Source organism: Heterodontus francisci, chromosome 23, assembly GCF_036365525.1.
Source record: "Heterodontus francisci isolate sHetFra1 chromosome 23, sHetFra1.hap1, whole genome shotgun sequence".
NCBI classification, from domain to species: Eukaryota; Metazoa; Chordata; class Chondrichthyes; order Heterodontiformes; family Heterodontidae; genus Heterodontus; species Heterodontus francisci.
Window position 1 is genome coordinate 23,001,427 of NC_090393.1, and position 12,641 is coordinate 23,014,067.

General features: G+C 44.6%; 1 protein-coding gene and 1 long non-coding RNA gene across 15 annotated transcripts in view; one reads left to right on the forward strand and one right to left on the reverse strand.

Moving 5' to 3' along the window:
- Nucleotides 1–5,300, reverse strand: part of LOC137382647 (uncharacterized) — a 72,809-nt gene extending 67,509 nt beyond the window's left edge. The window contains exon 1 of the long non-coding RNA XR_010977247.1: nt 5,164–5,300. This is a non-coding gene — a long non-coding RNA (uncharacterized lncRNA). The remainder of the gene's footprint in view (nt 1–5,163) is intronic.
- The window catches only part of LOC137382645 (protein-tyrosine sulfotransferase 2-like), a 179,746-nt gene that overhangs the window by 159,071 nt on the left and 8,034 nt on the right, over nt 1–12,641 (forward strand). For all 14 annotated transcript variants that reach the window (XM_068054861.1, XM_068054853.1, XM_068054855.1 and 11 more), the window contains 3 exons: nt 2,127–2,325; nt 3,599–3,649; nt 9,519–9,578. In XM_068054861.1, coding sequence (XP_067910962.1) covers nt 2,127–2,325; nt 3,599–3,649; nt 9,519–9,554 — 286 coding nt within the window. In that variant the 3' untranslated portion in view covers nt 9,555–9,578. The remainder of the gene's footprint in view (nt 1–2,126; nt 2,326–3,598; nt 3,650–9,518; nt 9,579–12,641) is intronic.

Here is a 12,641-nt window from a genome sequence, read left to right on the forward strand (position 1 = left end):
ATAAGCTTGGTCAAAGAAGTAGGTGTGAAGGACAATCTAAAGGAGCAGAGAGAGGCAGAGAGATTTTGAGATGGAATTCCAGAGCTTTGGACCAAGTCAGCTGAAGGCATGACCACCAATGTTCCCTCTAATGTTCCCTTTGCTGTACGTGGCCCATTTGTTGCACTGCGCGGTCCCTTTAAAATTATCACACAGCTGCATAGGCACACATCTTAAAGGGATCGCTTCATATTTGCTGCCTGATTGTCACCTGTGCAGTAAGTTCTGGACTTTTGCATGGCCTCGCACCCGCGCAGCTTAGAGGGAACATTGATGGCTGCCATTCAGGGACAGTCAGAATTGGAGGAGCACAGAGACCTAGTGTGGTAGGGCTGGAGGAGGTTACAGAGATAGGAAGAGTTGAGGCCATTTGAAAGAAGGATGAGAATTTTTAAATTAAAATGTTGCCGAGCCAGAAGGTCAGCAAGCACGCATGGTGCATGAACAGAATTTGGTGTGTTAAGACAGATGACCAAAATCTTGACCAAAGAGGTATGTTTTAAGGAGCATCTTTAAAGAGGACATCAGCTCTCTGTGTGCCTCCCAATGCACATTATGGGGGGAATCTTAGGCTCTCCCCTGTGGCGATTTTGGTGGTGGGGAGAGCATATAATTGAGTGGGATAGTGGTGGGTGGGACAGGCCTGTCGCCGCATGGGGAGGACGCCAAGCAAACCCGTGCGGGTTGCTTGCCGCCTTCGGGGGTGGGGGTGTGGAATCTCTCAATAAAAGGAACAGTGCCTGACCAAAGGACCCAGCATCGGGGGGGGGGGGGGGGGGGAGGGGCCTTCTGAGGGCCACGCCCCTGTCCTTGCTGCCGACTCCCCTACAGCCCTTTCCTCCGCAATCCCCACCCTGTGAAACCCCTCCTGCCTTGATCCACCTGTGGCCTGGGTCCAGCTCCTACAGTGAGTCCAGTACCGGCAGCAGCCACTGCTTCCACTGTGGGGCTGCTCAGTGAAAGAGCTGCAGGCCTCTGATCGGCCAACAGCTCTCAGTAGGCGGGACTTCCATCGCTGGGGTCCTTAATCCCGGGAAGTCCCGCTGCTGTCCACCTAAGTGCCTAATTGGCACGTAATGTGGGCATTCCCCAGAGGAGGCGACGTGGGGCTCTCGCCGGCGCTTTAGCTGGTGGACAAGACCCCCATTAGCCAATGGGGTAGATGTTTAACTTGCCACCTGAGTGTCAAACTAGTATTGCAGATTGGCTGCTTAGGAAAGAAAACACCTGATTTCAATTTCTATTGAAATTAATGGAAATTAAAATCAGGAAATTTCTATATCCAGCATCTGATCCACAGCTTCAGTTTTACATTCGAGTTACAAGTTGAAAATCTATCCTTATATATTTCTCAAACTGAAAGCATTAGTAACTTCTGTTGAAGTGGACTGCTTAAAAAGTATTAGTTGACAGGTCCCCATAGTGACAGGAACCTTCAGTATTGGTCACTGGTCTCTGCGATGGAGACAGGACTATTCATCAGGGATTGCCAGTCCATCGGTTTAAAAATCCATCTTGTTTTGTTTCAAAGGTGTCCGAACAACAGTATTTTTATTCCTTCCCTCTTTTCAGACCAAGTAATTGGTTTTCATTAGCTATAACATTTACAGGCAGATTTACATTAGGGCATTGCCCAAATTTTATATTGGGAAAATCCTGAATTCTAATGTAATTGTTGTATTTAATTGTGATTCCTCTTTGTCCTATTTTGGTCTTCAAAGTAAAGAGTGGATGTAATTGGATTTGTAGTTTCTAACCTACAATGTGCGGATAGTACAATATTGTCCAGTAAGGTGTGAAAAAATGGTTACCCTGATACTTGGGAACAAATAGGATTAACAAGGGGCAGCTTGGTATACTGTAAAATGACTGCCACCATCAGCAATTTTTTTTTTGTGTATTACAAGAACTCTTTAAGCAACATAGGAAAACTAAAGTAAAGCCTGGAGTGTTCCTTTGAAGCTCCCATCTGTATGCAAGGTTTACTTGATTTCGGTTACTAACTAGAGGTAAGTAGTAATATTTGACTAAATCTAATCATAAACTTGGTACTTTAAAAGCTGTTTACTTTTTTCTTCCTCCTACAGAATAGAGCGATCCACTGACCAGGTTATCAAGCCAGTTAACCTTGAGGCTTTGGCCAAATGGGTGGGACACATTCCAAATGGTGTGGTCGAGGATATGGCACGGATTGCACCTATGTTGGCCAAACTAGGATATGATCCCAATGCCAATCCACCAAATTATGGAAATCCTGATGCACTAGTAATTAATAACACCAAAAGGGTATGTGTGAGAAGTGTTTTATTAAAAATATTTATTTGCAGCTTTTTAAAATTTTTCTGCAGGAAACCTGCTTCTGGGTCTCTGTTATTGCTGCTATTCAGTCAAAAATGTACGAGAACGCCCTATGATATTTGCTCCTCAATTTGAAACTTCCCCCTCTTAAGGTGAATAGTTCTCCTCTCCTGAAACCTGTTGAGTGTTGCAGAGGGTACCATTCCAGTGCACAAATAGCTGCTCTTCATGTGTGAGTTCTGGAGACTGCGAGGACATCAGAGCGAAGCTGTCCTCTCACGCCATCCACTGGTACACTTTCCAGCAACGATCACTGAATAGGGTTCAAGAGTGCTTGATTGTTGCCCCTCTTTTCCTCCAGAAGTAATGAGACTAATTGTGTGCCCCAGCCTGGAACAGATCAAATAATGCTGCACAAATTGGAGATCACTTCTGTTTGAGGGAAAGACTATGGTTTAGAAATTGGTCTGTGCACAAGCACTACTTGGACTACTAAGGTACCAATATGGTAAGTAGAAAGCATGGCAGATTTCATGCCAGTAGTGTCCTGCACTCCACATTGGATAGGACAAACAGGAGGCATCCTTTACCCATACCTGAAACAGGCATTAGGCCCGTATGCAAATGGCCTAACACCTGTTTGAGGTCCTATTTCCAAGATTGGTTTGTCCCAAGGCAGCTCGTGCCATCACGGGCTGCATTAAGGGAAACCGGCCCTCAGCATTGCCTGCAACAAAAAAGGTAAGTAACTTAGCTGAATATAAGCATATCTGCTCCTCACGACCCCACATTTAACCCCTTGCCCACTCAAAACCATTCCCAATCTACAATTGACATCCTTTCCTGATGTTGCTGCAAGAATAGGAGAAAATTGCTGGGTTGACTGTGAGGCTTCTCTCGTCATTTCATAGAGTGGTTCCTACTCTGTTGTCGCAAAACAGATGTTTATGGCGAAGAAGTGAACGGGTGCTTGACTTCAGCCGTTGAAAAAAAGGACGCCAAATAAGCCACATCACAAAAGCAAAGGTGGCACAGTCTCCATTGATAGAGTAAACCAGTTTGTTACTGGGTGTTAGGCTCTTAAAAATAAAAACAAAATGAAAGTGAATCATCCACAATACCTGTGGTCTCGTATCTGTCCGGCTCTGGGTATTCCTATCCAGCCTAACTCATGCAAGAGTTAAAGAATAGAAAGTGCTACTAGCCTTGACCATTGTTGAGTTTACTTCAGATGATAACATGATCTTCATATTTTACACAGGTCTTGCAAGGTGACTTTAAAACACCTGCCAATTTGAAAGGACCTTCTCCGGTAGGACAACTGTATTTTGTAATCTTATTCAAGCAATTGTTAGTAAACTGGTGGGTTCAAACATGAGAAAGTGGTAAGAGTTGATGTTCAGAGAGACTTGGGGGGTACTCGTACAAGGAACGCACAAAGTAAACATGCTGGTGCAGCAGGCTATTAGGAAGGCAAATGGCATGTTGGCCTTTATTGCAAGAGGATTGGAGTGCAGGAATAAAGAAGTCTTGCTAAAACTGTACAGGGCTTTGGTGAGACCACATCTGTAATACTGTATGCAGTTTTCGTCTTCACATTTAAGAAAGAATATACTTGCACTGGAGGTAGTGCAGCGAAGACTTACTAAATTGGTCCCTGGGTTGAGGGCGTTCTCCTATGATGAGAGGCTGAGTAAATTGGGCCTATATTCTCTGGCGTTTGGAAGAATGAGAGGCAATCTAATATACCTACAAGATTCTGAAAGGACTTGATAGGGTAGAAGCTGAGAGGTTGTTTCCGCTGGTCAGGGAATCTAGAATGTGGAGGCACAGTCTCAGGATAAGGGGCCAATCATTCAGGACTGAGATGAGGAGAAATTACTACACTCAAAGGGTTGTGAATCTTTGGAATTTTCCACCCTAGAGTGTTTTGGATGCTCCATCGTTGAATACATTTAAGGCTGGGATAGATAGATTTTTGGTCCTACAGGGAATCAAGTGATATGGGGAGCGGGCAGAAAATTGGAATTGAAGCCCCAAGATCAGCCATGATGGTTCATATTGAATGGCGGAGCAGGCTCGATGGGCCATATGGTTTAATTCTGCACCTATTTCTTGTGTTGTTGTGACAACTGGATCCTGTCCCTCCTACACCAGGTTCCTCTCCAGCCACGAGGAGATGTCTTAACCCTGGCACAAGGCAGGCAATAGTCATCGGAGCTCCCAGTCGCGGCTGCAGAGAACAGTATCTATCCCCCTGACTACACTGTCTCCTGTCATGACCACATTCCTGTTCTCTCCCCACAATGGAATGGCATCTTTCACCATTGTGCCATGGTCAGTCCGCTCATCCACTTGCAGTCCTTCTCTTCATCCACACAGGTAGCAAGGATCTCATACCTGTTGGACAAGGTCAGGGGCTGAGGCTCCTCCATCACTACATGCTGATTTCCCCCTACCTCCCTCGCTCGCAGTCACACCCTCCTGTCCCTGACATTGGCCATCTCTAATGTTCTCCCTACTGTAAGGTGTGTAACTGCCTCCTGGAACAAAGTGTCCAGGTAACGTTCCCTCTCCCTGATGCTGCACAATGTCTGCAACTCAGTCTCCAGCTCAGCAATTCTGAGCTGAAGTCGCACAAGCTGCAGACACTTGCTGCAGACATGGTTGTCCGGAATTGCAGTGCATTCCTCAGATTCCCACATGCTGCAGTTGCCGGCCCTGCCATCTCTATACAACCTTATTTTTTAATTAGTTAATAATTCACAAGCTGAAGTAATGGAAAGTTCTACTCGCCTACCTTGGAGTCCAAGGAAGAATACTCACCAGCTGCTGGAGTCTAAAAAAGATAGGAAAAGAAGACCCTCTTTTCACCCCTCTGCACCGAATTCCCACGTGCAGCAAATTTCCAACTTCATTCTGGCAATGTCTCACTGCATCCCCTCACTCTGTTTGGCTAAGAAACTGGTCTGCTTTATATAAAGATTCTGATGACTCACTAGCTAGCTCAGCTTTCTGCTACAATAATTAACACCTATTGAACCTAACTACTTTCAACTGATTGACAGATAACTGTCAATGCTGGCTGCTTCTTGTTTCTTATTTAACAAGGCTATTTACCTAACCGGGAGATTTAAAGCCTGACTCTTAATCTAAAGTTTAAACTAGACACAAACTTACCAGAACCTAACACATGCACCAAATTTCCAACTTCACTTGGCAATGTCTCACACAGGCAGATGTCTCCTCTCACTGCGTCCCCTCACTGCCCTCACTACATTAATCACAAAAGGTTGGTATGCAGATACAGCAAACAGAATGTTGTCATTTATTGTAAGGGGAATGGAATATAAAAGTAGGGATGTTTTGCTACAGTTTTGTGGGGTATTGGTGAGACCACATCTGGAGTACTGTGTACAGTTTTGGTCACCTTATTTGAGATAATGTGTTAGAGGCAGTGCAGAGAAGGTTCACTCGACTGATACCTGGGATTGGGAGGTTATCTTATGAAGGAAGGTTGGACAGGTTGGGTCTTTATCCATTGGAGTTTAGAAGAATGAGGTGATCTTATTGAAGCATATAAGATCCTGAGGGGACTTGACAGGGTGGATTTTGAAAGGATGTTTCCACTTGTGGGAGAGACTAGAACTAGGGGACACAGTTTAAAGATATGGTCACCCATTTAAGACAGATGAGGAGGAATTTTTTCTCTGAGGGTTGAGAGTTTTTGGAACTCTCTTCCCCAGAGAGCAGTGGAGGCAGAGTCACTGAATATTTTTAAGGCAGAGGTAGATGAATTGTTGACTTAACAAGGGAGTCAAAGGGTATCAGGGGTAGCCAGGAAAGTGGAGTTGATATCGCAATCAGATCAGCCATGATCTTATTAAATGGCGGCGCAGGCATGAAGGGACAGAATGGCCTACTCCTGCTCCTAATTTATATGTTCGTATGTCTTCCAAATATTAGGGGGACTGAAGCCATCTGCAGTGCACGATCTAAGTCACAGGACAATTACTACTAATCACACAAAAGTAATCATTTTTATTTAGTCTAATTAATATTTTAATCACCTTGCAGTGTATTATTTGTTTTAATCATATTGCAATTAGTGAGGGTACCTGTACCTTTCAGAGGGACCTGACACATGCAAATATGAGTAGGCCATTCATTCCCTTGAGTCTATTCCACTATTCTGTGAGATCATGGCTGATCTTAACTTATCTTATCTCTTATTATCTTGTATCTTAACTCTTATTACCCACTTTCGTCCTGTATCCCTCCCCTTGCCTAACAAGACTATATCAATCTCAGATTTGAAATTTTCAATTGATCTAGTCTCAACAGCTTTTTGGGGTGCACCTCTGTGATTTTAGAACATTTGATATTAAGAATCGAGGGTGAGATAAAACGTTTACATTGTGTTACGACCGAGGTGGGAGGAATGCACTGTTCATTCTAGTTCCACTTCTCCACGGTCACAGCGTATATTAAAAAGTTTTCTCACTTACCGATACAGTCAATCATAGACTCTATTTGTATCCCAGAATAAAACACACCCACCAGGTTTCTTTAACAACAAACCTATCAGTTTATTATTTAAAAAAGTCTTAAACAGTAATTAAGTAAAGCATAAAGTTCCCTTTTTAACTTAGCCCTTCACATTCACGCACATACTTACACCAGTTAACCAGAAATGTAAAGGAATTTTTGTTTATAGAGCTCTGTTACAGACCAAAAAAAACACTTGGACTGAATACTTGCTCATTCTTGAAGAAACAGAAGATGAGATATGTTGTGTACCAGAACTGGCTTCCATAAAGTCTGGCCTCCGAGTACATGTAGATGGGTCACTGGGAAGCAGCATGCAATAGACAGGGCTAAGCGATCCCACAACCTAGGGATCAGATCTAAACTCTACAGTCCTGCCACATCCAGTCGTGAATGGTGGTGGACAATTAAACTGACAGGAGGAGGAGGCTCCACAACCATTCCCATCCTCAAAGATGAGGGAGCCCAGCACATCAGTACAAAGGCTGAAGCATTTGCATCCATCTTCAGCCAGAAGTGCCGAGTGGATGATCCATCTCTGCCTCTTCCTGAGGTCCCCAATATCACAGATGCCAGTCTTCAGCCGATTCACTCCACATGATATCAAGAAACGGCTGAAAGCACTGCATACTGCAAAGACTATGGGCCCTGACAACATTCCGGCAATTGTACTCAAGACATGTGCTCCAGAACTAGCTGCGCCCCTAGCCAAGCTGTTCCAGTACGGCTACAACACTGGCATCTACCCGGCAATGTGGGAAATTGCCCAGGTATGTCCTGTGCACAAAAAGCAGGACAAATCCGACCCGGGCAATTACCGCCCTAACAGTTTACTCCCGATCATCAATAAAGTGATGGAAGGTGTCGTGGACAGTGCTATCAAGCGGCACTAGCTTAGCAATAACCTGCTCAGTGATGCCCAGTATGGGCTCCGCCAGGGCCACTCAGCTCCTGACCTCAATACAGCCTTGGTTCAAACATGAACAAAAGAGCTGAGCTCGAGGTGAGGTGAGAGTGACATCAAAGCAGCATTTGGCCAAGTATGGCATCAAGGAGCCCTAGCAAAACTGGAGTCAATGGTAATCGGGGAAAACTCTCCACCGACTGGCGCAAAGGAAGATGGTTGTGGTTTTATGAGGTCAATCATCTCATTCCCAGGACACCACTGCAGGAGTTCCTCAGGGTAGTATCCTAGGTCCAACCATTTACAGCTGCTTCATTAATGACCTTCCTTCAATCATAAGGTCAGAAATGGGGATGTTTGTTGATGATTGCACAATGTTCACCATTCGCAACTCTTCAGATAGTAAGGCAGTCCGTGTAGAAATGCAGCAAGACCTGGACAATATCCAGGCTTGCGCTGACAAGTGGCAAGTAACGTTTGCACCACACAAGTGCCAGGCAATGACTGACTAAAACAAGAGAGAATCTAACCATCTCCCCTTGACATTCAATGGCATTACCAGCGCGGAATCCCTCACTATCAACATTCTGGGCATTACCATTGACCAGAAACTGAACTGGAGTAGCCATATAAATACCATGGCTACAAGAGAGGTCAGAGGCTTGGAATCCTGCGACGTGTAACTCACCACCTGTCTCCCCAAAGCCTGTCCACCATCTACAAGGCGCAAGTCAGAGTGTGATGGAATAGTCTCCACGTGGCTGGATGGGTGCAGCTCCAACAACACTCAAGAAGCTCGACACCATCCAGGAGAAAGCAACCCGTTTGATTGGTCCCCCATCCACCACCTTCAACTGTCACTCCCTTCACCACCGAGGCACAGTGGCAGCAGTGTGTACCATCTACAAGATGCACTGCAGCAACTCACCAAGGCTTCTTTGACAGCACCTTCCAAACCCGCAACCTCTACCACCTAGAAGGACAAGGGCAGCAGTTGCGTGGGAACACCACCGCCTGCAAGTTCCCCTCCGAGCCACACACTGTCCTGACTTGGAACTGTATTGCCGTTCCTTCACTGTTGCTGGAACTCGCTTCCTAACAGCACTGTGGGTGTACCTACACTGCAGGGTCTGCAGTGATTCAAGAAGGCAGCTCACCACCACCTTCTCAAGGCCAATTCAGGATGGGCAATAGTCCACATCCCACGAACAAATAAAAAAAAATGTCAAGCCTGAGATAGACAGATATTTGGTCTCTTAGGGAATCGAGGGATATGGGGAGTGGAAAGGAAAATGGAGTTAGGACAGATGATCAGCCATGATCATATTGAATGGCAGAGCAGGCTTGAGAGACTGTATGGTCTACTTCTGCTCCTGTTTTGTATGTTCTTATTTATGGCTCTCAGTCCCTTCCGCCACTTGTAAGAGCCATGCATCACAGTAATGCCAACGCAGTATAATCGAGCTGTACTTATTCCTGGGACAACCTAAAAAGAGCAAAGTGTTTGAATCTGTGTTTATTGGCAAGTGAATAAGGCATCTGTCCATGTAAAATGTGGACATTTAGAGTGTATGCAAGTTGTTGGACTGTCCCAAAAATACGCTCGTTATGTATGTGCACTGCATACAGAAAAGAATCTGAGAAAGTTCGTGTATTCATTTTAAAGCTGAAAAACTTAAGTACCTCAAAGCAATGTGGCGTTTAATTCTGTGACTTTGTTTTCTTATAGGTAAAGCTGAATGCTACAGCAACTGGATTTCGGTAGTAACAAGGCAGTGGATAGCAACAGGTATGTATACTTAGTCCATTCGTACTCATGATCATAGAACGGTTACAGCATAGAAGGAGGTCATTTGGCTCATCATGTCCATGCCAACTCACTACACTACTCTACTCTTCTGCAAAGAGAACTGTCCCAGCTTCTCGAGGCTATCCATGTAACTGAAGTTCCTCATCCCTGGAGTCATTCTCCTAAATCTTTCTGCACCCTCGCTTTCACATCCTTCTTAAAACTATGGTGCCCAGAACTGGACACAATACTCCAGTTGAGGCAAACCTGTTTTTTTTAATACAGGTTTATCATAACTTCCTTGTTTTTGTACACTATGCCCCTATTTATAAAGCCCAGGATCCCATATGCTTTATTAACCGCTTTCTCAACCTACCCTGCCACTTTCAATGATTTATGCACATATATCCTCAGGTCCTTCTGTTCCTGCATCCCCTTTAATTGATATTGCCTTTCCTCATAACTGGATCACTTAACACTTCTCTGCATTAAATTTCATCTGCCACTTGTCTGCCCATTCCACCATCCTGTCTAATTCCTCTTGAAGTTTATCACTATCCTCACAGTTCACAATACTTTCAAGTTTTGTGTCATAATGCAGCCTAAGGGCCACTTCTGCCCACCTCCACACCCACCCCACTTTGACAGACTTGCCCTCCATATGCTACATTCACAGCCAGCTTAGCAGTGAAATGTTGACTAATCTGGAACTTGGACCATTTCCGCTCCTTTTCAGTTGTCCAGAAAAAGATGTGACACAGACGTCAGAGACCATGTTATCCCAGCTTCCATGCACCAAGTGTAAGATCCCTATTGGAATAGAACTATTTAATAGAAACATTATGGTAAAAACTAGTTTAAACCCGTATTTGAGCACGGACTGATGCTGCAATCGCAGTGCATGTCGGATCACATGGATGCAAATAAGGCCCCAAATTTAAATAGAATAGGCAGGCTTTTCTTTTATTCATTCATGGCATGAGAGCGTGGCCCACAAGCCCGGCATTCATTTCCCATCCCTAATTGCCCTCGAAGGTGATGTTGAGCTGCTGCAATCCATGTGGTGTTAGCACACCCACAGTTCTGTTAGGAAGGGAGGGAGTTCCAGGATTTTGACCCAGCGACCATGAAGGAGCGGCGATATCTTTCCAAGTAAGGCTGTTTCACATGCTATTCATTGGCAGCTTACTTAATGGAGAGGCATCAACATCGTGCATTGCTGATGCCATTTAAAGGCAGCCTGCACCTCTGAAAAGGGAGGTTTGACTTTGGGTGCAGGCAACTGTTACTGAAGATTGCTGATGATGGCAGACAGAGGAGAAGCTGCAAGAACCCCCTAGTTTTCTGATTATGCAATGGAGGTACTGGTGGAGGAAAATCTTCTTTCCAAGCGAGCTACCCAGCAAGAGTGGATAAAAAAGATGGCAGAGTGGGTGAATGGTAGAAGCATCGCATCAGGATATGGCTGTAATGTAGAACAAAGTTCAGTGACTTCATAAGGCTAGCTAAGGTTAGCCTCCTAACTCTCATCTCTCATTACTCTCTGATTACCCCTGCAATACCAGTAACCCAGCATTTGCAACCTTTCCCTTACACACAACCCCTTCCACTCACCCCGCCCCACCATTGATTTCCAGTACTTCTCTCCAATCACCTCACCACTTTTCACTCCATCTCCCACTGAGGAGACTGAAACCAGACACTATTCTAACTGAGGCTTTGCCAAGGACTTAAGCAAAGTCAAAATGGTATCCTTTGTTTTGCCATGAATTGTCCTGGAATACGGCCTAGAATCCTGTTTCCTTTAGGTCTAACTGCACACAATTGGTCATAAACCTTTAGAGAGTATTACACTGTAACAACCAGATCTCTCTGTTTCAACACTGGCTTCAATTTGTAGATATGCATGATTCAAGAATCAATTGTCAAATCAAGACTGGAATATTTTGAGGTAGTGAAGTTAAAATGTTTTGATTTTGGTATTTTCGGTTTTAAATAAAGTGTATTTTTTGAGGACATTGTTTTGGTTGGTGTTGGGACTTGGTCAGATGAAAAGACCTCTGGGGAAGAGGAGGAATGTTTCAGGAGAATTTCTCCAAATATTTCCTGCCTTACAGCTCTGATAGTTCACAACGTTGCTGGACTGTGCTCTTTCTCTGTATCCTCCAATTCCTCCTCCACTTCATCATCTTCCTCCACTTCTTTCTCCTCAGGAACTTCCATGGCAACTTCCCTTTGCATTGCAAGACTGTGGATCATGTAGCACATGATTAGAAATCTTGGAGCTCACTCTGGGCTGTACTGAAGGACTCTTCTCAAGCTGTTCATACAGCGGAACTGCTTATCTCAGGACACCAATGGTTTGCTTAGCCAGAACCCTTGTTACATGGCTGTCATTAGATCAGTGCTCTGAGTTTGTGCCTGGATTCCTGCCAGGAGTCATGCACCAGTTGGTACAAGAATAATCCTTTTTCTCCAGCAGCCAGCTTGTTACCTTTAGTCTGGGTGGAAAAGACGAAATATTGAGGACTGGCACAGAATGAAAGCATGATTACTGTTGGGGAAACCAGGCACATACCTGCATTACTTGCTGTCTGAGGTCACTAACAAGTTGAACATTGAGCAACTGGAAGCTCTTCCTGTTGAATAAGTGTTGGTTCCTGATGGAGAGCATGCAGAGCTACATGTGTACAGTCTCTGTCCTGCACCGGCAAGAATCCAGAAATGCAAGCACATCTCAGTGCTCTTTCTTTAGCCTTCATAGGCCCGAAGCTCACATTCTCTCTCTAAACCTCTCCTCTCTGTCTTTTCTCCTTTTAAGCAGTCCTTAAAATCTATCTCTGATCAAGCTTTTGGTCACCTGTCGTAACTTGTGGCTTGGTGTCAAATTTTATTTGGTAGCAATCTTATGAAGCATTTTGAAATGTTTTGCTATGCTATATAAATGCAAGTTGTTGTTGCAGTTGAGCACATGTTATGGCTTCACCTGGCGGAATACCAGGCAGGGGGCAATTAAAATGAAGGGAATAACTTAACCCTTCTGACCCAGCCTTCCTGCTGTGT